The sequence below is a fragment of the Cydia splendana genome, chromosome Z (assembly GCF_910591565.1).
Source record: "Cydia splendana chromosome Z, ilCydSple1.2, whole genome shotgun sequence".
In the NCBI taxonomy this organism is placed as follows: domain Eukaryota; kingdom Metazoa; phylum Arthropoda; class Insecta; order Lepidoptera; family Tortricidae; genus Cydia; species Cydia splendana.
Window position 1 is genome coordinate 43,796,744 of NC_085987.1, and position 27,654 is coordinate 43,824,397.

Sequence of the window (27,654 nt, forward strand, 5' to 3'; positions counted from 1 at the left end):
AATGAACATTTAGCAGTTCAATTGTGGCTTGCAATACTGAAATTAAAAAAAATCTGTCTCACTTTTAAATCTTAGTTTAAGCGAAATTTAGTTTTTTCATATCATTAAATTTATAATCAATGCTTCATAAAAGCTTCTTCTTCCCATACAAAACTCTTAAAGTGCTCTTAAAACCATTCTCAGGATTCCTACCCACGTTCGGGCCGTCCCTTCTCCACATGTACGGGCCGTGGCGCGAGTCTGATGACGGGCCCTTCCACCGCGGTGCGCTACTGGTGGCCATGAAGACCATAGTTCCTTATTACAAGCAGGATCTCAGGACGGTTCACGTGGAATCGGTGAACGCTGGGTTGCTGGATACGGTGAGATCAGATGAACAACTTGCAAAAGTTCCTAAAATTAAGAAAGTTTTCCAATAGGTACATTTGGAAAAGTTTTACAGGAATTGAAGGTGTCAACTTAGGAAACTTTCCGTCGGCACATTAGTAGTGATCTGATTCTGAAACCTGAAAGAAAACATCTTATAAGTATTTATATATATTTAGAATATTGACTTAACAGCAACGGGCCAAATATTCCAAGTTTCAAGATTTTGCTATGTAGCCGATTACAAAAGTATGAATTTTGATGGTTGCTTTTGCCTTTACCTCTATACCCTTGACGCCCATATCACGAATTCTTTTTTCTGACTACTGCAAAGCAAAGGAAGAGTTCTTATCGACCAAAAAGGCCGAAATTTGTCAAATGTGTGATAGCTACACGGTGCTGTAAATCTAAATCCTTTATGATTTTCAACAGGAGTGGATTATCGAGAATTTCATTATGTTCTGTCCTGTCTTCGAAGTGTCCATGCTGGATAAGAGCTTGTCGGGAACCTCATGTGGGATCGCCATCACCACTGGAGAGATCCCATTTAGCAGCCCCTTTGGCCAAGGCAAATATCTCTAGATCTTAATAAAACAAAGTCCCCCGCTGCCTCTCTGTGTCTGCATGTTTGCGATAAAGTCGACTTACTGAACGGATTTTCATGCTGTTTTCACCTTCACCTATCAATAGAGTGATTCTTCAAGTTTTAGGCAGGCGTGGCTCACTCCGCGATTTCGTCGCTTTGCTACAGGTAGCTAAAAGTACATCCGTTCCACACCAATTTTGGTGGCTACCCATAAGCCGCGCGTGGCGCTGTCGTCACCTAGCGGCCATATCTGTCCTCATCGTAACAGACGCGCTTTGTTAGAGAGTGAGTCTTCTGTACCTTGTACTATTATTTATTCTGTGGTTTAGGTGTATAATTTGTTAAGGTTTTATGTAACCCGTGTGAAGTCGGGGCGGGTCGCTATGGTTTTGTTAATAAAAAAGTATATTTCATTTTTACAGATCCTGACGAATTTGAGAGAGTGATGTCTGAAATAAGTGAGTGTATCTCTTTTTCTTTTTAAAAATCAACAAACTTTTCTCTAATAGGCATACTCCGCAAAGACCATATTTTGGCACTGCCATTGAAACATTCGACTCTTAACGCACTGAGACGCGCCTACTCCCATTTTCTGACGTGACGTGAATCTTAGATGCTTGACTCATCAGAACAGAAGAAGCTGCATTACACGGGTGGCAGGCCCGTCCGCTGGAACAGCCACGTGTCGGGGCACCTGGAGCTGACGTGCCCGGTGCTGCAGGTGGCCGCGCGGCTGCCGGACTTGCGGTTCCGGGTGTACGTGGACAACGTGCTGCTGGGGATCCTAGCTGATCTGGTGAGGAGTCTTTTATGTTTCACTCTGAGGAACAGAAGAAGCTGCATTACACGGGTGGCAGGCTCGTCCGCTGAAACAGCCACGTGTCGGGGCATCTGGAGCTGACGTGCCCGGTGCTGCAGGTGGCCGCGCGGCTGCCGGACTTGCTGCTCCGGGTGTACGTGGACAACGTGCTGCTGGGGATCCTAGCTGATCTGGTGAGGAGTCTTTTATGCTTCACTCTGAGGAACAGCTAGCAGACTAAGTATTATGCGCGAAGCGAAAATTATCAGTCTTTGATTTAATGCTATGAACAAAATAGAATTGCATTAGTTTATTGTTTCGTTTTAAAATCAAACAAAACAAAACAAAAGGATTTCTGTTCCATTTAATAATGATTCAAATTTCATTGGAGGTAATATGTATTAGTACCTAAATATTCTTGACTTTGAACCCCAAGAGGATACGAGTTCGAGTAGGTATAGTCGTTCGATTCGTAACTGGCCCCGAACGGCAAATCCTTTGTCTATTGTTAAGTAAAACTGCACGTGTTAGAGTTAGACCAAGATAAGTCTGTGACAATTTTGATAGCAGACGCAGTGCAAGTGTTATTTAATACGGCATTATTTTTCTTGTCTGGCCTGACTCTAAACATTATTTCTTTTCGATCGGCGTTTGTAAATGTACAATAGACCCAGGACGGAAACGACCTTCAGCAAATAAGAAAACGACATGACTGAATTTACGGCATTGACATTATATATCTAAGGACGGACCGTACGGGCAATAAGAATGGGGCCCGTACAGCGGTGTCACGCACACAAATTCGAGCCAATCGTGCAATTTTACGCCACAGCGTGATTGGACGCAACTAGTTGCGTTAGAGTGCACGATTAGCTCGACTTCGTGAGTGGCACTGCTGAACTAGCACCATTCTTAGTGCCCGTAAGCGTCCTAGATATATGTCAATGATTTACGGAGATAAAAATGGTTTTTATAATTAATTTTAGGAAAACAATCTTTGGGAAATCTCCACCCGTCACACAAACAATGACTACAAGTATCCCGACGACCTTGTAGAGTCTCTCCATCGCTCGAACGACGAAACTGCCGCCAAGATCAAGAAGTTTCTAGAAATTGTCCAACACTCCAGTTCTAACGACGGCATGCAAAAGTATACTACGGAGCTTGATCATAAACTTGTTCAGCTGCAGAAGGAGAAGATCGTTAGTTCTGTAAAAATATACTACCTAACAGACGTATTCTGATTTTAATAATAGGTTCAGAATTAGATCTGGATTAGATATGGATCTGATCTGACAATGTCAAAGGTGACGTAGAGTTAAACCAAGTGAAGTCTGCAACGATTTTGATAGCACACGCAGTGCAAGTGTCATTTATACGTCATCATTTCATAGAAGTTTGACGTTTAAAATAACATGGGCACTGCGTATGCTGACAAAATCGTTGCAGACTTGTTCTAACATATACCTAAGATAATTAAAGTTGGCTCGATAGAAAAATAATAGTTCTATATCTTTACCCTGCATACGGTATCAGTATAATTTTAGTATAATATAGTTAGTGATATAGCCCAGGAACATGCCGTGCGAAATTTTAAACAGACGTATATTTTCAGAGTAGTTAATTGAGATAAAACCCACCGAGGGCCATATCTTCCGTCGCAAGTTTAGCGCGACGTGCCATATATTTTTTTCCTTAGGCCCGTTGATATGTATAATGCCGAACGGTCACGGTTAGTTAGTTCCCGATTCGCCGGATCCTTGTTTCGTCGGATTCTCGTATACTCGGGTTGTGACGTAACTAAAGTAAATCCGGCGAAACATGAATCTGGTGAATCGGGAACTATCCTGCGCACTGACGAGCATGTGCATAACGCGATTCGCCCACACGGAGTGGCCCACTTCGTAATAGCAGGCACAGTATAAGAACAGTAGTGAATCTTCATAGAAATGTGCCGCTGCCGGCTTGAATGTGTGCGTGCGCGACGGGCGCCGTGTACGCACGCGCTGCCACGCACACATTAGCATAATATACGGGGGAATACGGTGGCGGCAGTGTGGGCCGTACCGCGACTGTGATCGCGCGCATTCGAGTACGCTACCCCCCGCTCGCATTTGTCTGCTCTGACGGTACGCCTTTTTTTTGATCATGACTATGAACAGAGGCAATAGTATAAGTAAGGTACTAGATTGAAAAGCTTGATTATATCACTATTGTATACAATACTTTTTCTACGAATCAACAAAAATAATACTTTAAACTAGTAGAATCATACAAACAAACCAAACCAAAAGTATACAGCTAAGATACGGGAGCAGCCGCGATACCTTCATAATACTGGTACGCGCCCCGGCCGCCGCGACCCGGCGGGCTGGTCAACGACACCTCGTAACTCATGAGGCCCTGGTACTTGCTCCGCGCTAAATTCAATTTTTAGACATTTGTTTTCTCAATTTTGGCCACCGTAGCCTATGGAGACTAACAAGCAACACTAGGTGGTTTTCGTAGTCTATGGATGTTGCTATATTAAGGGTGTCACATGCGCGTTTCTGATTTATGAACCAATTGTTTCTACTATACAACCTAAAATAAATAATTAATTTGAGCTATGGTTTTGTTTCGTCCTCTTGACCGCGGCGAGCTGTGATTGGTCATTTTCATTATAGTTGACTAAACTGTATCGAAATGAATATTATAGTTGAGTTGGGAGCCCGTACATTAAAAATACCCATTTGCAGTTTGGTATAAGAAATCTTAATTCAAAAATTACAGTCGTACAGTAGAAAAAAAATATAGTGTCTCAATAACGACTCCTCAAACCCGGACTTGTCATTCTTCATAATACCTACTTGCCCATGCTTCCCTAAAACCTTTTTACTATTAAAGTAATACGTAAGGATGACAATTTACTTTAACCGCTAACAATAAAGCGTTCCGAACATGCAGAAACCGGAGGAATATTTTTCTGTATCGAATTTATATTTTTTTTAATAACTGCCATTTCCTAATGTTAATATTTAAAAAGCGTTTTATTTATACTTCATTTATGAATTGATAGAACATTTCATTATATTATAATAAATAGAAACGTAGTACTCATAATACGCAAATAATATTTAACTAAAAATAAAAGTGACAACCCTAAGCGCCAACGCAAGAGTAGGCAAATAACTTGCCGAGCGGCCTTAGATTCACTACTGTTCTTAGTGTACTGTGTAGCAGGGGTGCGAAACTCCTGGACGGCTACCGTGAAAATCGAAAATCGTCAATTACGGGCATTTTTCTCTGTCACTCTAATTACGCCTTCATTGGAGTAAAAGAGAAAGATCCCCGCAATTTGCAAATTTCTGTTTTCGCGGTAGCCCCTCTGACTTCGGTCAAACTCGGCTCCGCTCGACTCAGCAATGCTCCGAGCAATTATTAGGGTTGGCACCACTTGACTTCCTTTTGCGTGCACGACCACAGATAAGATAATCACTTGATTTTTGACAACCCTAAATAGCCGAAAGGGATAGTGCCATATATTAGAAAGGGAAGCATGATTCGACCCTGAACTGCTGTCAAACTTCGTTTTTGTAGGAAGTTTCCTATCTGTACGGTAGTACTATTAATTATTCTGTGGTAATACTGCCCGTAAGCCCGTATTTAAGAAGTAATGGCCTAAAATAAGCCATTTTTTCCAGGAAAAAATATACAGTCGGCTAATATCAAGAATGACTAAAGCCTCGCCGTACTGCAAGAAAACTGTCAAAATGATGCTGGCTGAAGCGAAAAGCGTCTACCAAGAGCTGAAAGAACTCATGTACAAGGTTTGGATGTGTTTAAAGGGGCCCTGATTAACAGTCCGCCGGACGGTATCGGCCTGTCAGTTGGAACAACATTTTGACAGTTCCGAACAACTGACAGGCCGATACCGTCCGGCGGACTGTTAATCAGTGGGCCCCTCTAACTTGCTTGAATCCGTTTAAGCAAGCTCTGCGCCGACAGTGTGGAAGTGCCATTTTAGAGGCCTTATTTTCATGAAATATTACGTTTATGATAACTTTTCCATGTTCTGGATCTGGAGCAGCTAGGGTTGCCATCCTGTGGTGATCCAAAACCGGCCAAGTAAGAGTCGGACTCGCGCACGAAGTTCCGTACCATTACGCAAAAAACGGCAAAAAAATCACGGTCATTGTATGGGAGCCCCACTTAAATATGTATTATATTCTGTTTTTAGTATTTGTTGTTAAAGCGGCAACAGAAATACATCATCTGTGAAAATTTCAACTGCCTAGCTATCACGGTTCATGAGATACAGCCTGGTGACAGACAGACAGACAGACGGACAGCGGAGTCTTAGTAATTACCCTTTGGGTACGAAACCCTAAAAATTATGGGTAGGTGGGTATAACCTCAGTTGTGTGGTATATGTAGAGCAGATATAAATGCAAAAAGTTGACTAAAAATTCGATCAATAACCTAAACATACACAGTCAAGAGGTCAGGAAAAAAAAAGATAAATTTTACGGTTACCACACTGATATAGATCCGTCTGCCGCTCCGTCATATGAGCGAGACACTGAGCAGTGGCGTGACTCCCATACAAGCCCAAAAGCCGGGCTTGCCCTAAGGCAACTAATTGCCTTACCGAAATTACGTAGTGATAAGATCAATAATAGTACATTACTACAGAGGCCGGGACGAAAGGGGTTGCCGGCCGAAGACATATAGACGGATAGGTCTGAGCGCGGGCAACCCCATTTCCCGCCGAGGTATGTATAGTGCTTTTCTCAAACATGCAATGAATTAAATAAAATAAAAAATCCACGAAACCCAAGTTTTATTTATAGAAAAAACTAAAAGTAAACTACACCCAAAATATAACCAACACGTACCTATATCATTATCACGCGTATGTTTTACACGAGTCGTGTATTTTTACTACCCGTATATTTTCATGTATCTTTGATTTTTTCGCCTTGTATCCGTCTGACTGTCGTTTTCGTCACATAAGTTTACATATCTTTCATGTTGATATCATGTTTCACATACATCGTTGCTTTATGCATGGAGTAAATAAGTATAATTTCCACAGTTTTGACGAATTTGTAGTTACATTCATTTAAAATATGCCACAAAACTGTTTCTAATAAACTGTAAGCCATTTTTCTTAGTTTCTCAAATAATAAAATTGCCATAAGCAACCCTATACATACTTCGTCTTTGACTTGGCGGCAGAGGCAGCAAGTTATTAAAATCAATTCTGCTTACGCTGCCAATTCCAACACCTACGATTACAATTAATATTAATTTCATTATTTCGTCGGAACTCATATTAAAGTAAAAAAATCAACAACGCACCATAAATCCAATAAAACAGAATGAATATTTTTCAACTTTACCTCCATAACAATTTAAAAAATATAACTACGCGTGTTTGAGTAGACCTTTTTACCGCTAACGTTTAGATGAAATATTTTAAATGTTTTTATTTGTGTAGTTAAATTTATAATTTAAAATTATAAAATTATAGAATGTATTATTTATTAAGTTCATGTTGATTTTATACAAATAAAACTGCAAATTATAGCAAACATTGTTTTTTGTTTTTTTTTTTTATAGGCGTAGTGGCAGAGTGTCATTACGAACCATAGAGCAAATACTGTCTCTAGTTTTTTTTTATGGATGAATGCCACGATGCTGTGTCACAAATATCTGTGAAATGTAAATTAAAAAAGAGGACTTTGTCGGCCTAGGCCTGCATGATGTGTATGAAATTCCATTAACGACCTTTTGTCCTAGCCGCACCTGAAACGTCATACTTCGCAGCCTATTATAAGGAACATAACATCAATATTTCATTGCATGTTTGAGAAAAGAGAAAATCGCGCGCCAAACGAACCCGTATTATTAAATTCAAGCCACAGTGGCCTCGAACCGCGGCACGAGCGTGTTGCAAAATTTTGCCGCGGCGTGGCGTCTCGTCCGCGCGAAAGAAATCAGGCGTAGGATGTTCTAGCTATCCTGCTCGTACTCGCACTCGTTGGCTTGCAACCGTGCTTGCTTTTTCGTCCCGCTCTGGGCACTATCAGCCTACAAACCGCCAAAGAACGATGTAACTATTTGTTGGTATCTATAGCAATTTTATAAGGCGATTTAAGCTTGGCTTTTGTTTGGAGTGAAGTAAGCTGCATAAGTTCGCACGAGCGCGCGTTCGCGTTTACTTCAAGTGTATTATTACTTATTTAGTCGAACCGAGTCAGTGGTCGAGACGAAAGTAACGAAAGTTTTTTTAAGTGAAATTGATTAAATAGTGAATGTGGATTTGTTCATTGTTGTGGCGTTTAGTTTAATAAGTGTTAACAATGGATCAAGAAGTGGTTCCTTGTGACGGCTTGAAATGCGTCCACGTTTTAGTCAACCAAAACAAGGTAAAGTCTTTGACCTTTGTCGAAAAACGGGACATAATTTCCGCGGCAAAACCAACACCCGATTTGTGTATTTCTCAGTCAAGTCAGTCGCGTCAGAGAAATATCTGTAGGGCCGTCTACAAAACTCATTGGATTGTTGGTTGTTCCCATAACAAATAAGATGTATTGCTGGTGTTGCATATTTTTTTCGAACGACATTAACGTTTGGAATACTTCTGGCTATAACGATTTAAATAATTTATCTGGAGCGATAAAGAGGCACATGAATTCCGGTAAACATATGTGTGCAGTGATTTCTTTTAACAATTTTGGGAAACAAAGGATCGAGGCCTCTTTGTCGCGCCAATTATCAGAAGAAATATCAAATCATAACATGCGTGTTGACAACAATCGCAGTGTTTTTCAGAGGTTAGTCGACATTGTGTGCCATTTAGCACAGCAAGAACTTCCTTTTAGAGGACACGATGAGTCAAACACTTCATTAAATAGGGGCAATTTTTTGGAACTTGTATCGTTGCTATCAAAATATGACGGCGTTCTAGAAAAACATGTTCAAAGCGACAAACCAAGCTCGAGCTATTTGTCTAACAAAAAGATTGTTCTAACCGCACAGCACAACTGTATGTAAATTCTTATCGTGTAAATTTGTTAATATTGTATACAGGGTGGAAAGGCACGACGATCCTTCCCGGAAGTATTAGGTCGTTTAAGTGATACAGAGACGATTGGTAATGGTAAGAATCGTTAGTTGAGTAAAAAAAAAAATGCAAATTTACTACTTTTTAACTGTGGTGACAACCCTATAGCATGTGCACATCACGGCTATAGATTAAGGATCTCCGTCGGGAAAGCTCGGGACTTTACACTTTTTTCCGATCGTTGACAGAATCGCAATGATGTATGAATGACGCATAAATGTCAGATAAATCAAATGAATGCAAAAATATTACAAACAATTTTATTACTTTCTTAGATAATTACTTTTTGCCAATATTTAACACTATCTTCTCTTCACATACGGTGTTCAAATGTACCTCCGTGTCTTACAACGCCGCCGCAGCCCGTGCCCGAGTATGTCGATGCACATGCGATAGTGAATGCTCTTCGTCATTTTTCCTCCGCAGATTGTCCTCCGCAGAAAGCACCAATTAGCCTTCGTCTCATTTCGTCCGCAGTTTCACATTCCGTTTGGTACACCATATCTTTTACACAGCACCACAAATTTAAATAGCCACGAGCATCTAACAACGGCATTTTTATTTGAAGAATATGACATTAAATAAGTAAAGTTCAATGAAAATTAATTCCAAACAGCAGACGTTTTGTCTATTTCCTACCACGCAAGAAGGTTTGTTAGTTTGGTATTGAAAAAGTATTTATTCTTGATTTATTCTAATGTTCTGTTTTGCATGTACATTTTGTGCATCTAACACAACCTACTTGTATTTTTTTATTATTTTAGATAGTTTCCAATTATTCGAAAATAATTTTGTGAAACGTGTTAAGAAACTAAAACCTTTTTATCAGTCAAGGAAACCAGAGATATTTATAAGACGATTGCGTACTTTTGAGTGGTTGTCAATGTCACCATTTGAACTGTCGTTGTAAACAATGTTGTGGATAGTATTATTAATATTAAGGAATAACATAATACTTCATTCAAGTATTGAACAAGTGGAACCACTAAGAAAGCGAAAATCCTGCAACGATTCTTACCGTGTTGTAAGCAGACCTATAAATGGTTAGATGGCAACAAATTAGCATAATTTCCTGTCGTATACTGATTGTTTACAAGTAAGTTCATTGACCCTGTCACCTGTTAGGGTTAGAACAAAGTAGTTTTTTGCATGGATGTTTAAAAGGCCATAATTTAGAAACGGTTGCCCATATTAACATAGTTTCTATGGAGAAAATATAGAGCTTAGGCTAAACTATCTCCCATTTCCGGAAAGGATCGTCGTGCCTTTCCACCCTGTATACAAATGAAATTCACTTAAATAAATTAAACGGCTTTTATCAAAGCCACCGGGGGTATACAATTGATGATATGTTTGTAATATTCTATCTAGTAATAGTATGCCCTCAGTGCGCTATGATTAGCTCGCCTCGACACGCTAGCAGATGCATTAGAGTCAAAAGAGTGAAGATTGGACAGTCATTACGAAAACATATCTTTCGGCTTGCCCTACTCCTAAACCCTAGGCACGCCACTGGCACGCCACTGCGAGACAGCATGTAAATATACCATAGTGATGACTCGCTCGCACACCGAAAAGCAGCATGCCCGTATCCAATGTAAAGATAGGCGTGTAAGGCCTGAGTGGACGCTCGAGTTGAGCGTGCAGCGGGGCGGGGCGTGCGGCGTGCATGTTAAACAAATGCAATCGTATAGGAGCGGCCTTAGTGCACGCTGCTCAAATCACTTGTGAGCCCGACGCCACGCTGCACGCCCCGTCGAATGCTCCGCTTCGAGCGTCCACTCAGGCCTTACACTTATGAGATGAGCGGTTGTTTCAGACCCCAGACGGCTGGCCGCACATATCAGTATGGCTGCTAAGCAACGGGTCCCGCGTCGCACACACCAAGATATCACCGAGTGACCTCATACATTCCGTCACGCCGGAACAGTGCGGCCGGCGATGCGGGAAAATACAGACGGTTTATCTGAAGGCAAGTTTGAGAGAAAATTATACATACCTATAAGCTAAGCAGGCAAACTATGGATTATGCAACTTGTCACTTTTTATCACCGTGCGATTAAAAAAGACAAAGTTAGACCAAGCTAAGTCTGCCACGATTTTGATAGCACACTCAGTGCAACTGCTGTTTTAAATGTCAAACTTCTATGAAATTATTACGTATAAATAACACTTGCACTGCCTATAGGTACCTATGCTATTAAAATCGTTGCAGACTTTTCTTGGTCTAACTCTCGACACTGACATTATCACGCTGGCACGTAGTTAACTATTTACCGTCAACCGGGGTGAATACCTACGGATGGCTGGGGTGTATAGGAACAGAACTTAAATGTACCTGACAATTTCTTAATATCTCCCCACTCAAATTGTAGGTATGAATACAATAGTAGATTGTACAACAAGGGCATAAAGTGACCCATTTTTACCCGAGGCAATTTTTAACAATTTTTTGGAAGACCAAAATAGTAGACGAGGGTAAAAATGGACATTTATGCCCTTGTTGTACACTCTGCTTTTCACTTCGATTGCGAGGAAAATAATTATATTTTTCACGGCAATTTACACCACGAAATTGACGTAAAGCGAAAGAACATAATACATAACCAATTCCCGCCAACTAACTTTTTAATTTTTTTTTTACTTTTCAACATGTGATCAGTTTCAGACGCTTGGTTTTCTGCCAAGTCAGTCTTCGTTCGTTCGTTGAGTTTCGGAGCATTTTTGAACGATAATCGACTCCTATTTTATGTGATTTACTAAATTTAATGACAGAAAATACGGATTTCTAATAAAATAAAATAATATATCAAGTTTTGTCATCTACACAATTTTATTGCTCAGTAAAATTGTGCAATATGTTTTAACTGTTTGGCTGTTGAGACCGATTACCTTAGTCTCAGAAGAAAATTTTACTTTTATGCTCTAGAGCATAAAATGCGATTTTATGTCGTCTACGACATAAAGGTGCACTTTTTGAGCATGAGAAGTGAAAAATCTATTTTCAATCGAATGATGATTTATTTTTAAGTAGGCTTAAATTCAACCGGGTCAGTGCTGGGCGGTACCGACTTCAAATATATGTGGTTCCCCTATCTTTGGCATATTTTTTTTTGTAATAATTCTATTGTGCATAATAACTTTAGGCATAATATACTGTTAGCATAAACTCACTTGGTACTGGATTGTTGCACATACGTACTCTACGCATAATTTTTATTAATCGAAGTATCTTTTGGCAGAAATTTAATGTCCGAATCGAGACCTGGTATCTGTTTCATTTCGCATAATTTTATTTGTAATAATTTATTTTTGCATAATTCGCCATTAAGCATAAAGTACTACAAGCATAAAATCTTATGGCATTGAAATGTTTTGCATACTTGCAAGAATCATATATGTTGACTTGTAGGCCGAATATTTTTTGGCGGAAATTAATTCGCCGAATGGTTTGCAATTCGCAATTATTCTTTTCTCATAATTTCAATTCTGGCAAGTTTGTTTTCTTGGGGGCGCAGTTCTAACCTAACCAAACCCACTTTTCAGGCAACAGTTTGTTTTCGTGGGGTCGCAGTTCTAACCTAACCTAACCCACTTTTCTGGAAATAGTTCCTTTTCTTGGGGGTCGCAGTTCTAACCTAACCTAACCCACTTTTCCGGCAACAGTTTGTTTTCGTGGGGTCGCAGTTCTAACCTAACCTAACCCACTTTTCTGGCAACAGTTTGTTTTCATGGGGTCGCAGTTCTAACCTGACCTAACCCACTTTTCTGGCAATAGTTTGTTTTCGTGGGGTCGCAGTTCTAACCTAACCTAACCCACTTTTCTGGCAACAGTTTGTTTTCGTGGGGTCGCAGTTCTAACCTAACCTAACCCACTTTTCTGGCAACAGTTTGTTTTCGTGGGGTCGCAGTTCTAACCTAGCCTAACCCACTTTTCTGGAAATAGTTCGTTTTCTTGGGGGTCGCAGTTCTAACCTAACCTAACCCACTTTTCAGGCAACAGTTTGTTTTCGTGGGGTCGCAGATCTAACTTAACCTAACCCACTTTTCTTGCAATAGTTTGTTTCCGTGGGGTCGCAGTTCTAACCTAACCTAACCCACTTTTCTAGCAACAGTTTTTTTTGGGCTCCGCATCTGCTCCGGTGCTACGGGCATAGCAGCCCCTTCGCCCTTGCATAGCAAAGCGCAGGCGCTAATGCTATCAATCAATCAATTTATTTCATAAAGATAACAATGATCTTATGCTATGTGCTCTGCGCTTTGCTACGGCGGGCGAGGGCTACACTCTAGAGGTAGGACAGACAAGACCACGTGGATAGTGGGGTGCTCGGATTCGGATTTTTTTGAGCTAAAAATATGTATACATCCAAAATGCCAATAATATGTTCCCACCCAAAGTTTCAAAAATACAATAACAATGTTTTTTTTACGAATTATAAATGTAGGCAGAGCTTTTAGTTACGGCTCTGCGTTAATGAGTCAGTCAGCCACATATTTAGGTGCTTTGTGCATTGTTAAATATAAATTAGACTTGGATTATACAATCTGACGCTTTCTTTAATTTTAACATTCGTCGAAAAACATTCTGCCAAATCTAGCTCATGACAGATGCGTTTTAGATCATACAAGTTATACGAAATAGAAAGAATCGAAATACGTTTTCTGCGATGTAAATATTCGCCTAAATCCTATTATGCTAAACAGAGTATGCAAATCAAATTTCGGACATTTAAACAAACGCTAAATAAAATTATTCGTATCAAAAGTCGGCCAAAATAATAGTAGTCTATTTAAGATTCGGACTTGCAAACATTCGGCCTATTGCATATTATACAAACTTAAGCTTTCTGCAAATTTAACATTCGTCGAAAAACATTTCTGCCAAATAGGTTATGCCGGATGCGTTTCGGGTCACGGAAGTTATGCCAAATAGACGGAACCCTTCCCATCGTGTCTTGCTATTTCATCCAGTTTCGGTAGAAAAAGTACTGAGGTTGACTGAAGTAGCATGACAGATACGACCCTTTCCGAGAAAATACGATGAAAAACAATTATGCACAACATATACATATGAGTATATGTAGACCCGCTCTCCCCAACTCTATTCATAAGCGTTTTGCATTTAGTTATGAAAAGTTTAAAATGGGATTATAGAGGAATAAACATAAACGGAAAATATCTCACATATTTAGCTTTTGCAGACGATAGAGTACTACTATCTAGAAGTTGGAAGGAGCTACAACTTATGATCAATACTCTACACGCAGCTAGTAAAAACATCGGTCTCGAAATGAATCTTCAAAAAACTAAAATAATGACAAATCATGTAAAAAAAGAAATATTTATAGAAAACATGAAGCTAGACTTTGTAAATGAGTATATTTACCTAGGGAAGCAGATATCATTCAGACCGGATAACAACACGGAAGAAGTAGAGAGGCGGGTAAATAAAACATGGAAAAAGTTCTGGAGCATGGCAAATATACTTCTAAGCGCCTTGCCACTACATTTAAAAAGAAAAGTACTAGATTCGTGTCTCCTTCCCACACTTAACTACGGCTGTCAAACGTGGAAATACACAAGCTACATTAAACACAAGATTAAAGCATGTCAAAGAGCAATCGAAAGAAAAATTTTGAAAGTTAAGTTAATAGATAAAATACGTCACAAAAATATACGAGAAAAAACTAAAGTAATTGACGCTCTCGAACACTCACTAAGACTCAAATGGCAGTGGGCAGGTCACATCGCGAGAATGCCAGATGATAAATGGACAAAGCGTTTAACTACCTGGAAGGGACCATGTGGGAAACGAAGATCTGGGCGTCCCCGTGCTCGCTGGGCAGACGACATAGAGAGAGTGTCGAGCAACTGGCTCACAGAGGCACAAGACCGAGAACGGTGGAAAAGGTTGGAGGAGGCCTATACCCGGAAGGAGTCCTAACACTACTAGATTATCACAAAATAGTATTTAGCTTAAAAATAGTTTGTACAAGTGTTTACGGAATAAAAAGGCTTTTTATTTTATTTTATTGCTTTGGCTTTTTATTTTATATTATGTAGTGAAAAACAAAACTGGAAACATGTCAGATACAAACAACTACAGGCCTATCTCTCTTGCGACCATCATTGCCAAGGTGTTTGATGGCATGCTTAATATACAGTTAGATAAACACCTTTCTCTCCATGATAACCAATTTGGTTTCAGACCTCGGTTGTCTACTGAAAGTGCAATACTGTCGCTTAAGCATGTCATCAGATACTACACGGACCGTAAAACCCCTGTCTACGCTTGTTTTTTGGATTTATCCAAAGCGTTTGACATGGTGTCCTACGAGCGTTTATGGAGAAAGCTTGAGAGCATTAATTTGCCTCAGGAACTAGTTAACATTTTCAGGCACTGGTACGGACACCAGGTCAACAGCGTCAGATGGGCAGGAGAGATGTCGGAGGAGTACAGGCTGGAGTGTGGTGTGAGACAGGGAGGTCTAACGTCTCCCTCACTCTTCAACTTGTACATGAATGCACTTATTGTCGAGCTCAGCAGTCGGCATATCGGCTGTCATGTGGATGGTATTTGCGTAAATAACTTGAGTTATGCAGACGATATGGTCCTGCTGAGCGCGTCAATGTGTGGCCTTCGCACCTTACTTAAAACCTGTGAGGAGTACGTTAGTGACTACGGTTTAATGTACAATGCCGTTAAAAGCCAGTATATGGTCTTTGAGGTTGGGTCTAAACGAGTATTGGACGTGCCCCCTATATATCTGAATGGCGTACCTCTGGAAAGAGTACAACAATTTAAATATCTTGGCCATATCGTTACGACCGACCTCAAGGACAGTGCTGACATCGAGCGTGAGCGGAGGGCTTTATGTGTTAGAGCTAACATGATCGCCCGGAGGTTTGCAAGGTGTTCCTGGGACGTGAAAGTAACGCTTTTTAGAGCGTACTGCACGTCTCTGTACACGTGCAGCCTGTGGGCGAACTACACTCAGAAAGCCTACAACACCCTCCGTGTGCAGTTTAACAATGCGTTCAGGGCGCTGATGGGGCTGCCTCGCTACTGCAGCGCGTCGGGCATGTTCGCGGAGGCGCGCACGGCGTGTTTCTCCGCGAGCATGCGCGCGCGCGGTGCCGCCTTGGTCCGTAGGGTGCGAGCTAGCCCCAATGCCGTCCTGGCCATGATTGCCGACAGAGTCGACTGCCCCTACATGCGGCATTGTTGCGACCGGCATGTTCTAAAATAATGTTTGTTGTGCTGTGAGTAGTATTTAGAATATATAGTGTATGTTAATGTTATTTATTTTGTTTAATGTAATTTTAATGTAATTGTATATTATTGTGATTATGAGTCCTCGTTACTCGAAATAAATGAATTTTTCTCAAAAATGGACGGCAAAGTCGACTTTGCCGTTTAAAAAATAGGTTGCGAAGCGCGTAGTTTATGGTCAGTCAAAAATTAAAAAGTTAAAAACATTGCAGTCTCGATTTTGGGACTGCAATGTTGCATACAAATTCCATTATTTGTCGAGTTCCAAACTTTTTAAAAGTTGAAATGGCCATATCAAATGAAGGCACAGGCCCATTAAACAGCCAAACAGATGATTAGTACCGCGACTATTTAGCTGTCTCAAATAGGTTGGCGTATTTTCGGCAGAAAAATACACTTTTATTTTTTTATTAAAAAAATAAAAAGGCGGCAAAGCTAATTTTTTCAATTGTTTCTACTTTTTTCTGTGAAAATATATACGTAAGAAAGTTGCTTTTGTAAAATATTTCTATGATATTTATATTTCTTGCACCATTTTTGAGAAAAGCACTATATATGACTCGGCTGGAAGGCTACTTGCTGGCTTCGGATTCAATTAAACGGACTCCCAAGGTCGTCCGTTTAAAACGAATCCTCAGCCTGCAAGTAGCTACTTCCGAGCCTCGACAATAATGTACTATTATTTATTTATTATTTATTTTTATTTATTTATTTATATGTAGATTGCACCCTTTAAAGCCAGTTACACTTTTATTATCAGTTTGTATTCAGTTATTTACCAATAATATTATTTTCTCAAACATGCAATGAAATATTGATGTTATGTTTCTTATAATAGGCTGCGAAGTATGACGTTTCAGGTGCGGCTAGGACAAAAGATCGTTAATGGCATTTCATACACATCTTGCAGGCCTAGGCCGGCAAAGTCCTCTTTTATAATTTTCATTTCACAGATATTTGTGACACAGCATCGTGGCATTCATCCATTAAAAAAAACTAGAGGCAGTATTTGCTTTATGGTTCGTAATGACACTCTGCCACTACGCCTATAAAAAAAAAAACAAAAAACAATGTTTGCTATAATTTGCAGTTTTATTTGTATAAAATCAACATGAACTTAATAAATAATACATTCTATAATTTTAAATTATAAATTTAACTACACAAATAAAAACATTAAAAATATTTCATCTAAACGTTAGCGATAAAAAGGTCTACTCAAACACGCGTAGTTATATTTTTTAAATTGTTATGGACTTATGGAGGTAAAGTTGAAAAATATTCATTCTGTTTTATTGGATTTATGGTGCGTTGTTAATTTTTTGACTTTAATATGAGTTCCGACGAAATAATGAAATTAATATTAATTGTAATCGTAGGCGTTGGAATTGGCAGCGTAAGCAGAATTGATTTTAATAACTTGCTGCCTCTGCCGCCAAGTCAAAGACGAAGTATGTATATGGTTGCTTATATGGCAATTTTATTATTTGAGAAACTAAGAAAAATGGCTTACAGTTTATTAGAAACAGTTTTGTGGCATATTTTAAATGAATGTAACTACAAATTCGTCAACACTGTGGAAATTATACTTATTTACTCCGTGCATAAAGCAACGATGTATGTGAAACATGATATTAACATGAAAGACTATGTAAACTTATGTGACGAAAACGACAGTCAGACGGATACAAGGCAAAAAAATCAAAAATACATGAAAATATATGGGTAGTAAAAATACACGACTCGTGTAAAACATACGCGTGATAATGATATAGGTACGTGTTGGTTATATTTTGGGTGTACTTTACTTTTAGTTTTTTCTATAAATAAAACTTGGGTTTTGTGGATTTTTTATTTTATTTATTTCATTGCATGTTTGAGAAAAGCACTATACATACCTCGGCGGGAAATGGGGTTGCCCGCGCTCAGACCTATCTATCCGGCCTCTCTTCGCTCGGCCGTCTATATGTCTTTTGCCGGCAATCCCTTTCGTCCCGGCCTCTGTAGTAATGTACTATTAACTGAGAAGCAAAGTAATAATAAATAGTTGTGTTGTAATTTAATTTCATCCTTTACTGTGAAACAAACATTTCCATCGCAAAGATAAAAAGCTTTTCTGATTTCTCTTTAACAAGAAGATTTATATTTCTTTCATATCATATTTCAGTTTATCAACACTGTCGCACTGCTCAGTTATTAAAACTGTACTTAATTGCAAAATGACTTAAGTATACTTATCAGTCTTATTACTCATGCAAATCGAGAGCTTACATTGTTAGTAATAATCAATATCAATAAATCAATATTAAAGGACAATTTTTTACAGATCGGCCTAGTCCCACAGTAAGCTCAATAAGGCTTGTGTTGTGGGTACTAGACGACGATATATATAATATATACGTATATAAATACTTATATACATAGAAAACATCCATAACCCAGGAACAAATATTTGTGATGAATACACAAATAAATGCCCTTACCAGGATTCGAACCCGGGACCTCCTGCTTCGTAGGCAGGGTCACTACAGACTAGGCTAGGAGGCCGTTGAATATAGTCCTGTACTTAATCAAACATGTAATTGAGTTGTTCCGGTATCAGGGGTGGCGTATGAGCCGCAAGGGCATGTGTGGGGCTGGGGACGTTCGCCCACTCCTTCATTTGGCCACATTTGAGCACTCATTCCTTTTAGTTGTTATGAATGCTGAGCTGACGTTACGTTAGGGCTAGATTCCCTTGCCTGGATCGATATGCATCTATTTTCAGAACTAGTGCAATGCTAGCGCATCCTGGTTGTCCGTTTTAATTCAGGTTATTACGTCGGCGACCTTAAAGCCAGGCTTTCTGGAAACTTCATGTAGTTGCTAATTGATTCATGTCATGAATGAAACGATCTTAAAACTAAAATTATATGCGTTACTCGTATCTGAGCGATGTTAAAATTACATATGTATTATAATGTATTTTATGCATGGGTATCTCTTTTAATAGGCAAAATAATAATAAAGACATCAAAAAATAAATAAGTTTTTGGCAAAAATTTAATTTATTGGTACAAGCTTTTATTGCTGACTGTACTTTTCTTTCCACAGGCAACTAATACTCATTGAGACCATTCTAAAACCCCAAACACAATTAGATTGCGTTGTTTTATCACAGAGTTCCTATGGCCACCTCCTGTCTCCATCATCAGATCAGCTCGATGGTACCATAATATTAAGCTATATAAATTCATATATCATAAATTTTCAGCTTCATTGGAAGTCGGGACGTGGGTCAAATAGATTTGACCCATACAAACATACTTATCTACATACTATATAGGCAAGTTAAATAATAGTACATTATTGTCGAGGCTCGGAAGTAGCTACTTGCAGGCTGAGGATTCGTATTAAACGGACGACCTTTGGAGTCCGTTTAATTGAATCCGAAGCCAGCAAGTAGCCTTCCAGCCGAGTCATATATAGTGCTTTTCTCAAAAATGGTGCAAGAAATATAAATATAATAAAAATATTTTACAAAAGCAACGTTCTTACGTATATATTTTCACAGAAAAAAGTAGAAACAATTGAAAAAATTAGCTTTGCCGCCTTTTTATTTTTTTTAGTTAAAAAGTAGAAGTGTAATTTTCTGCCGAAAATACGCCAAGCTATTTGAGACAGCTAAATAGTCGCGGTACCAACATTATAATTATAAGTACTAATCATCTGTTTGGCTGTTTAATGGGCCTGTGCCTTCATTTGATATGGCCATTTCAACTTTTAAAAAGTTTGGAACACGACAAATAATGGAATTTGTATGCAACATTGCAGTCCCAAAATTGAGACTGCAATGTTTTTAACTTTTTAATTTTTGACTGACCATAAACTACGCGCTTCGCGACCAACTTTTTAAACGGCAAAGTCGACTTTGCCGTCCATTTTTGAGAAAAAGCTTATAATAAAAAGTACAATGACATTGTTTCACATTGGAGTAGGTACCTATATATTTATTTTGCTGATAACAGAAATAGTGAGAAGCTTTTTTGTTACTTAAACACCCTTAAACTACTTAATAACAAGCTCGCCTGTCGCGGTGCCTCCATTTTTGTGATGTTTCTGTCTGGCCACAGGGTGTCGCGCTGAGTACAAATCAACCCTCCGGTTAAGGTCCGGCTTTAAAGCTATAGTTTTGACCTTTATGAATTTTCAACGAAAATTATTAGTTTTGGACAAATTCTCCATTAACTTCTCTGATTCGCACGCGCACTGAATGTTCAAATTGGCCTCCATGTCTATTTGCTGTTTGCATTGTTTCAGCCAATAAAATGCCCTCACCACCACCCGGTGGACTGCCACTGCATCTCCGGAAAAGTAGAGCTGCTCGCTTGGATGGGCTTGTTCAGGCATCGCGGCATGTTCCAGGATTGTATTCCAGACGGGTATAGAATTACCGAATCGGGCCTTGGCCTCGAGTGTGAACCAACGGTATGTTTATATTACAGTACTAACTTTTGACCACAACTTTGTCTGCGTGCAATTAGTGACAGCAGCTAAAGTAGGCATAGCGCCTGGATAATGCTAATAGCAATCATTCAATTCGCGCATTGCTTACTTCAGTTATTAGAAAATTCATTAACTCTTTCAATTCCACCCCCTTTTGCACTCTCTTCAGGGATGATTTCCGACATAAAAACTATCCTATGTCCTTCCCCGGGACTCAAACTATCTCTATACCAAATTTCAAATAAATCGGTTCAGCGGCTTAAGGGTGAAGAGGTAACAGACAGACAGATAGACAGACAGACAGACTTTCGCCTTTATAATATTAGTATGGATATGAATGCAAAGTGGAAGTGTTAGCCGAACCCCTTACCGCATACGGAGCCATATACGGCGGATATGATATTAAACTCTATTGCCTGCTATTAAAGTTCAAATTTAAACAAATAATTTTTATTGCAAGCAGTAAGGGGTTAAGTCGGCTCCTGACAGCGTGCAGCTTGCAAGACTGCTATGTCCTAGACGGGTATGAGTGAATTGCAAAAAAATTGAACGTAATTAAGCGCAGTTAAGAAGATGTGATTAGTCACTTAATTGATTCATTTGTGTTACGAAAATTAAGTATGTAAATTGTATTGTATTGTACTTAATTCGTACACATACTCGTATAAGTCTATCTATAGCATACGCTAACACACTTTCATGGATCTAACTTAAATAGAAATGGCTTAACTGTGGTAACACAATGGAATCAATTAACTTTAGACTAATTACAGGTGCTTAGCTATGCACAATTTTTATTGAAATACGTTCGTACAATTAAAATACGATGGAATATAATTATGCACTACATCTGTATCATCGACAGTCTCGCTTGCACTCAAAATAGTCTTGATGCAATGACACATGCCCGGACGGCATTCATTCAATTAAAAGATTAATTGAATGAAAATTGCCACCGGGCATGTTTCGTGCAGGGGATATTTTTGGACACCGTTCAATAAAATATTTCCATACTGTCGTGATGTGTTAAAGATATTTTTGGGCATCATTACAAAGGACGGAAATGAATGTTTAAATATTTTCCGTACGTAAAAAAAAACTTATAGCGGGACAACTTAGACGCCTTCATCAGTAACTGGCCGGAAAAAGCACAACAACGGGAGTTGTGGGGATCAAGGGGAGATGCCTTTTCCCAGCAGTGGAACACTATAACGGGCTAAGGAAACAAAACTTGTCATCTGTCTTATTCTGCGATAAACTGATAATTGTTAGTTGGTCTGCAGTTCCTCGAATGCTGCGTGAACATCTTTCGCGCTAAGCTGTCCTGCTTGAGCGATCTCAGCGGTCTGTCGTCCTTCGTGAGAATCCACTTTATGAACAACGTCAAAGATACACAGGTTTGGCTGTCAACTTTCACCCATCCTCCTATTGTGTGTCTCTTTTCGTCCTGGTGGTAATCTATAATAACCACCTATTTTCATATATTTCCCTTCAAAGTTGAATAACAACGTAGTTTTTTCCCTTATTTTAGTCATACCTAAGCCATACTACTAGAAAAATTACGCCTTTCGTACAATAAACAAGAATTTTTTGACACAAGGGTTAAAAGAATGTAGGGTGGGATATAAATCAATATGCAGGTCCACTGAGATATTCTGAAATAGATGTCAATAGTTTAAAAGTTCCGTCATAGATCTGACCGCTGTTGATTTGTGTTAGGTATGTCAAAATACCGCCTACCCGGTTTGGAGTGAGGTGCTCCGTATATCGTGCAGTGCTAACGTGTCCCCCCAACGCCTGGAGACTAGTCCACCGGAGATACTCGTCGAGGTGTACCACTGGGAAGCCACGCAAAAGGTACTCTAATACTACCCATCTATAAATAGTCCAATACTACACTACATGTCCCACTATAGTCTGTATCTTTAGGTATTTAAATAAATGTAAACAAACAATTTGTACATTTTCGGGTAGTTATAACATTTATTGGTTAATCAACCAAATACAAGACCGCCTCGATCTGTCACTGAACGACCTGACTTTAACCTACATTATTTGATCATGTAATGTTTTCATCTACCCTCAACTGGCCTAAGGAGCCATTTGAGGGTAGATTTTGTTTACTTTTATTTATATGCCTCTTAATTAAGTATCATTACCAATATTATAAAATCAAATGTAGGGGCATAGCTGTGATTGATATACAACAAATTGTGTCAATTTTCAATAAAGTTAATATCCAGAGAGGGAAATGAGAACTACGCGCGTTTGTATGAAAAGGCGGTATCGCGCCGGTCCTCCATTTTCGTCTTAAAATCTTCAATCATATTATGGCTACTTTCACGTTTTATATTTTCTCAGGGTAAAATCGATCTGCTCGGTCGCGTCACATTGACGCCCGAGTTTTTGGTAGCTGAAGATTTAGAGTCACCGCCTGCGCTGGACTGGCTCGACCTTCGTCTTTGGAATGAAGACGTGGGCAAAATACAGATGTCCGCGCAACTTACGCAAGTTAGTACAGTCGCCATCAGATACATCTCAGCGGCCAAGGTGCTCACAAATATCTAAACACGCCTCTATTGTCAAGGCGTTAGAGTGCGTGTTCAGATATCTGAAGGCGACTGTACCTAAATAAATAAATATACAGTAAGTATATGGGTAGATAAAGTCAGACCAAGAAAAGTCTGTAGCGATTTTGATAGCACACGCAGTGCAAGTGTTATTTATACGTCATAATTTCATAGAAGTTTTACGTTTAGAATAACACTTGCACTGGATGTGCTATCAAAATCGCTGCAGACTTTTCTTGGTCTAACTCTATGGGCACTAGAGTTGAAGTCACGTACAGAACAACAAAATCATGTAATGACAGTTTTTAAATTCTTTTTTCCCACCTATAGAGTCTGTGCGGAAGGGGAAAGAGAAGAGTCGTGAAATATATGGGCTCCCATACATTCCATGACTCTTCTCTTTCCGCACAGACCCTAGCAAGTTGAACCGCCAACTGCAAGATGGACTAAAAAGTATCTTATTTTTTTTACTTTTTAGCTACACATTCACTCATTATAATTCAATACAATTTTTGCGATTAGACTCTGTGTAGCTGTGTGTGTAACCCACGGACGTAGAGAGTAAACTGGATAGTGTACACTGGCCAAAAAGTGTGTCCACATGAGAGGTCAAACCTGAACCCTCCATCTCTTTCTAATTAGGGTGACCATAAGTCATATGAATGTGGGATATTAGCATAAGATGGAATGTATAGTTTGGCCAGGATCTTTTCTCATTCGTGCATAATCAGAGAGAATCATACTGTATTTTCCCTATGCTAGTATAATTGCCCCAGAAAAGAGATGGATATAGTTTTTTTCTCTTCTGTAAAACGCTTCACACAACCTTACTTAATTTAGTCGTTATAAAGCTTTTAGTCTTTATAAAAGCTGTTACAGATGGGATGGGCGTATTGGATCGCGATCAATGCGATCATGGTTGATTGTGAGGAAGGTGGTCCGCCGTACGTCCATCGTACGTATTGGGTGAAAACCAGCGTAGTGTCTTACAGACACTGCTTAATTATGCTGAGCGGCATCCTATTTGGTGTATGTTTACTGTATTGTTAACTTTATGTTGTACTTACCGTAATGTAGGTATGTTTTTGTACGCCATATAAATATTTTCTATTTCTATTTATTTATATCAAAGACAGCTATAAGAGAGAGCGAGACAGATTTCCAGGGTCGGGTAAAACGTTGTAGTTGTACTTGGTAATTCGCAAATCGTATCTATTAAAAACGCTGCCTTCGGTCGTGTTTTAATTTATCACCACTCGTTGCGAATTTAATTCCTACTTTCAACACTTGCAACGCAAATAAATTTATATTATTACTATGCCCACTGGTTATCGATACTAGTCATTTTGTCAATCCCTAGCGTAGCGTAACAATTTATGTTTTTACACGAAATTATCTTGATTATTGACTAAAATGATAAAATATTAGCACACGACGAAATAAAAACTTACATTTAACTGTGTAAACCGGCATTCTACACTATTTATGCTCTTCATAATTCATAATTTAACAAAACACCTATCACTATCAATATCATACTCATGGTGTGTTCATATACGTGATGACTTCTTTTTGCATACTTTAGCTATTCTTTAAGCGTAAGCGTCATCGTAGATCTGTAATTGAAACAAAATTTTCAAATTTGCCGCTTTTGTATACTGACGAAAATGTCGGCCCAACCTATATAGATCGATTACATATATATAAATAGTTAGAATTAACGTTCCAGTAATTAAATATTATGTATAAATATGAGTCTGTAATGTCCAAGGACTTCGGATTTAATTTTAGGCAATTATGTAGCTTTCATTACGTGAACCGAATAATTAAACATGCCGAAATAAGTATATCTTTATTTATTTATTAGTATACTATTTAGGTAAAGTTATTTTTACATTAAGTATGAAATAACAATGTTGTAAGACCGATCCAAATCGTACCGACATCATGGTCACCCTAATCGTCATCAAGTTGGGGATACCAATTATTATTCAAAGTTACTACAATTTCTACCATATTCAATTTACTGTTTTTTTTTGTTGCGCACATGCTTGGCTTAATCAGTTAATAATATTAACATCATAATAATTAACAAATTACTTAAAAGATATCAGAACTGTAATTGGAATATAGCACTAAAATAGTATAAAAAGGTAATGAATTTCATTAGTATATTGATATAATTTCTACCACAATGGTATCTTTTTAATATTGGCAACATGTGCGAGTGAGACACAGGGCTCGGGTTTTTCTATCTCATGTGGACCGTTTTCTCTAGTCTGGTACGAACAACATTCTGTCTCGGTGATAAGGTTCAAATTAGTATGGCAAAAAAAGTGACATCTCGCTCCAGTTTAAACAATATAACTTCATGGTGTAACCATTCACCTGCCGATACCTATATTTTATTAGCTTTTACTTAATTTGCGTTGTATGTACCTAACTACCTATGTACGAGTATGTTTGTACGGGTCAAATCTTGCAAGTAAAATTTGACCCACTTCCCGATTTCCGATTGAGCTGAAAATTTGCATACATATATGTAAGTCAGTTGGCAACCTAATTGTGTTTGGGGTTTCTAGAATTGTTTCGATGAATATTAGTTACCTAGAAGCCAATCAGCGAGAAAAGCTTGTATATACCAAAAATTTAATGTTGGACAAAAACTTAATTTATCTTATCTTATAGAACAACAAAAGTGCGCTAAACAAGGCATGGATCAACAGAACACAAGAGCTGCTACAGAGATCTAGTGACCAAGTCGTCCGGACTGTGTTGACCTCTGACGTGCCGGAACCGCTCCCCCTGCATATATTGCCTGCTAATAGGAGTTACAAGTTATTATTACTTTTTATGTCACAAATTTTTTTCTCTAAATGCTTTATTAGACAAAAGTTGTATTTTAAGAGTCACGGGTCTCTATTGTTTCCCATAAAGTTTTAAGTCATAATTTATTGTTTGTCTGCATTTTCGTTACTCATAATTTGTGTGGGTCAGAAACGCGTAACATTTCAGGATTGCCATAGAACAAACAACGTATCTATAGGGTAACATTACGAAAATCCTGGAATGTTAACGGTTTCAGTTTTAGGACTAATGATAATATGACAAACGATACATGATACATTATGACTTCAAACTTCATGTAAAACAAAGGAACCCCTAAGAGTCACACGTCACACGTAGACCTACGTTTACCAGATGTCATGAATTTTCCTAACATGTCAGGCATTTTGGCCGTTTGTCAGGAATGCGGCCGGAATACGAAAATGTCAGGAATTTTAGTGAATTAACATACTTTATGTACCTAAAAAAGTACATTATTCAAATTTAAACAATGTATCAAGCATACACAGATACCGCTTACGGTTAGCCCCCGTCACTGATATGAGCGTCAGGAAAAATATTCGCAAATCAGGAATTTTGTCAGGAAATGTCACATTTGGATCTGGTAACCCTACACGTACCCGTCTCCAAATGCCGGTGCCATACAATCGAAGTCACGCCCTCACTTTAAAACAGTATGTATTACATAAAACTTGTGTGCATTAACGTAACATATATCTAAGTTGCTAAAAATTGACATACAAAGAAAATAGAGCGAGTAGAAGTTAAATAACTAGCGACCCGGCTTCGCACGGGTTAACAAATTATACACCTGAACCTTCCTCGAGAATCACTCTATCAATAGGTGAAAACCGCATGAAAATCCGTTCAGTTGTTTTTGAGTTTATCGAGAACAAACACACAAACAGACAGACGCGGCGGGGGACTTTGTTTTATAAGGTGTAGTGATATAGATAGATTTATTTATTTCATAATACAGATTACATTATAAATTGCAGGCATGTCAATCTACAAGAATCCATATTATGATCATCAAAAACAAGGATGTCACAAGAATAGAATCAATAAAATATCAAATTAAAAATGAAATAATTACAAAATGATAAGATTTTAAAATAATGTCAAGATAGTATATCTCCTGTGGTGGATCGTCAAAATCTATACATCATTCATAAATTTACTAACAGAATACAACGGTTTATCCAACAAAAAATCTCTTAATCGGCGTTTGAATGCTTCTGAGATAGGGCCATACGGCGAGGAACCGTTCTACCTACCTATTATGAACGACCAAAGTGCGCCATAATGCGATATTCTACAAACAGATCCCTACACGAGTGTCTAGTATTCACTCCAGGCAAAATGCGTAGCGCGCGTTTTTGAATAATTAAAACTCGTTTTGCATCTGTCGAGTTTCCCCATATTATTGTTCCGTACGATATTAATGAGTGGAAATGTGCATAGTACACAGATGTTAAGGCGTCCTGAGATATAAGGGGTTTTAGTTTTCGCAGTGCAAAAACGGCACCACTCAATCTAGCGCAGAGTTTATCCACGTGCCAATATATCTTTGACTTGAAAAGAATAAAAATAAAACTAAAAATCTTTAAAAACTTC

The 27,654-nt window shown here is 38.7% G+C and overlaps 1 protein-coding gene and 1 long non-coding RNA gene across 2 annotated transcripts in view; one reads left to right on the forward strand and one right to left on the reverse strand.

Moving 5' to 3' along the window:
- Nucleotides 1-27,654, reverse strand: part of LOC134804157 (uncharacterized) — a 460,972-nt gene that overhangs the window by 142,676 nt on the left and 290,642 nt on the right. The window lies entirely within an intron of this gene.
- Nucleotides 1-27,654, forward strand: part of LOC134805144 (otoferlin-like) — a 64,453-nt gene that overhangs the window by 788 nt on the left and 36,011 nt on the right. Inside the window, exons 3-14 of the mRNA XM_063778445.1 lie at nucleotides 184-362; nucleotides 799-934; nucleotides 1,375-1,410; nucleotides 1,582-1,748; nucleotides 2,738-2,953; nucleotides 5,435-5,560; nucleotides 10,682-10,834; nucleotides 20,435-20,602; nucleotides 21,904-22,017; nucleotides 22,340-22,477; nucleotides 22,982-23,131; nucleotides 25,879-26,027. Of these exons, the coding sequence (XP_063634515.1) occupies nucleotides 184-362; nucleotides 799-934; nucleotides 1,375-1,410; nucleotides 1,582-1,748; nucleotides 2,738-2,953; nucleotides 5,435-5,560; nucleotides 10,682-10,834; nucleotides 20,435-20,602; nucleotides 21,904-22,017; nucleotides 22,340-22,477; nucleotides 22,982-23,131; nucleotides 25,879-26,027 (1,732 nt within the window). The remainder of the gene's footprint in view (nucleotides 1-183; nucleotides 363-798; nucleotides 935-1,374; nucleotides 1,411-1,581; nucleotides 1,749-2,737; nucleotides 2,954-5,434; nucleotides 5,561-10,681; nucleotides 10,835-20,434; nucleotides 20,603-21,903; nucleotides 22,018-22,339; nucleotides 22,478-22,981; nucleotides 23,132-25,878; nucleotides 26,028-27,654) is intronic.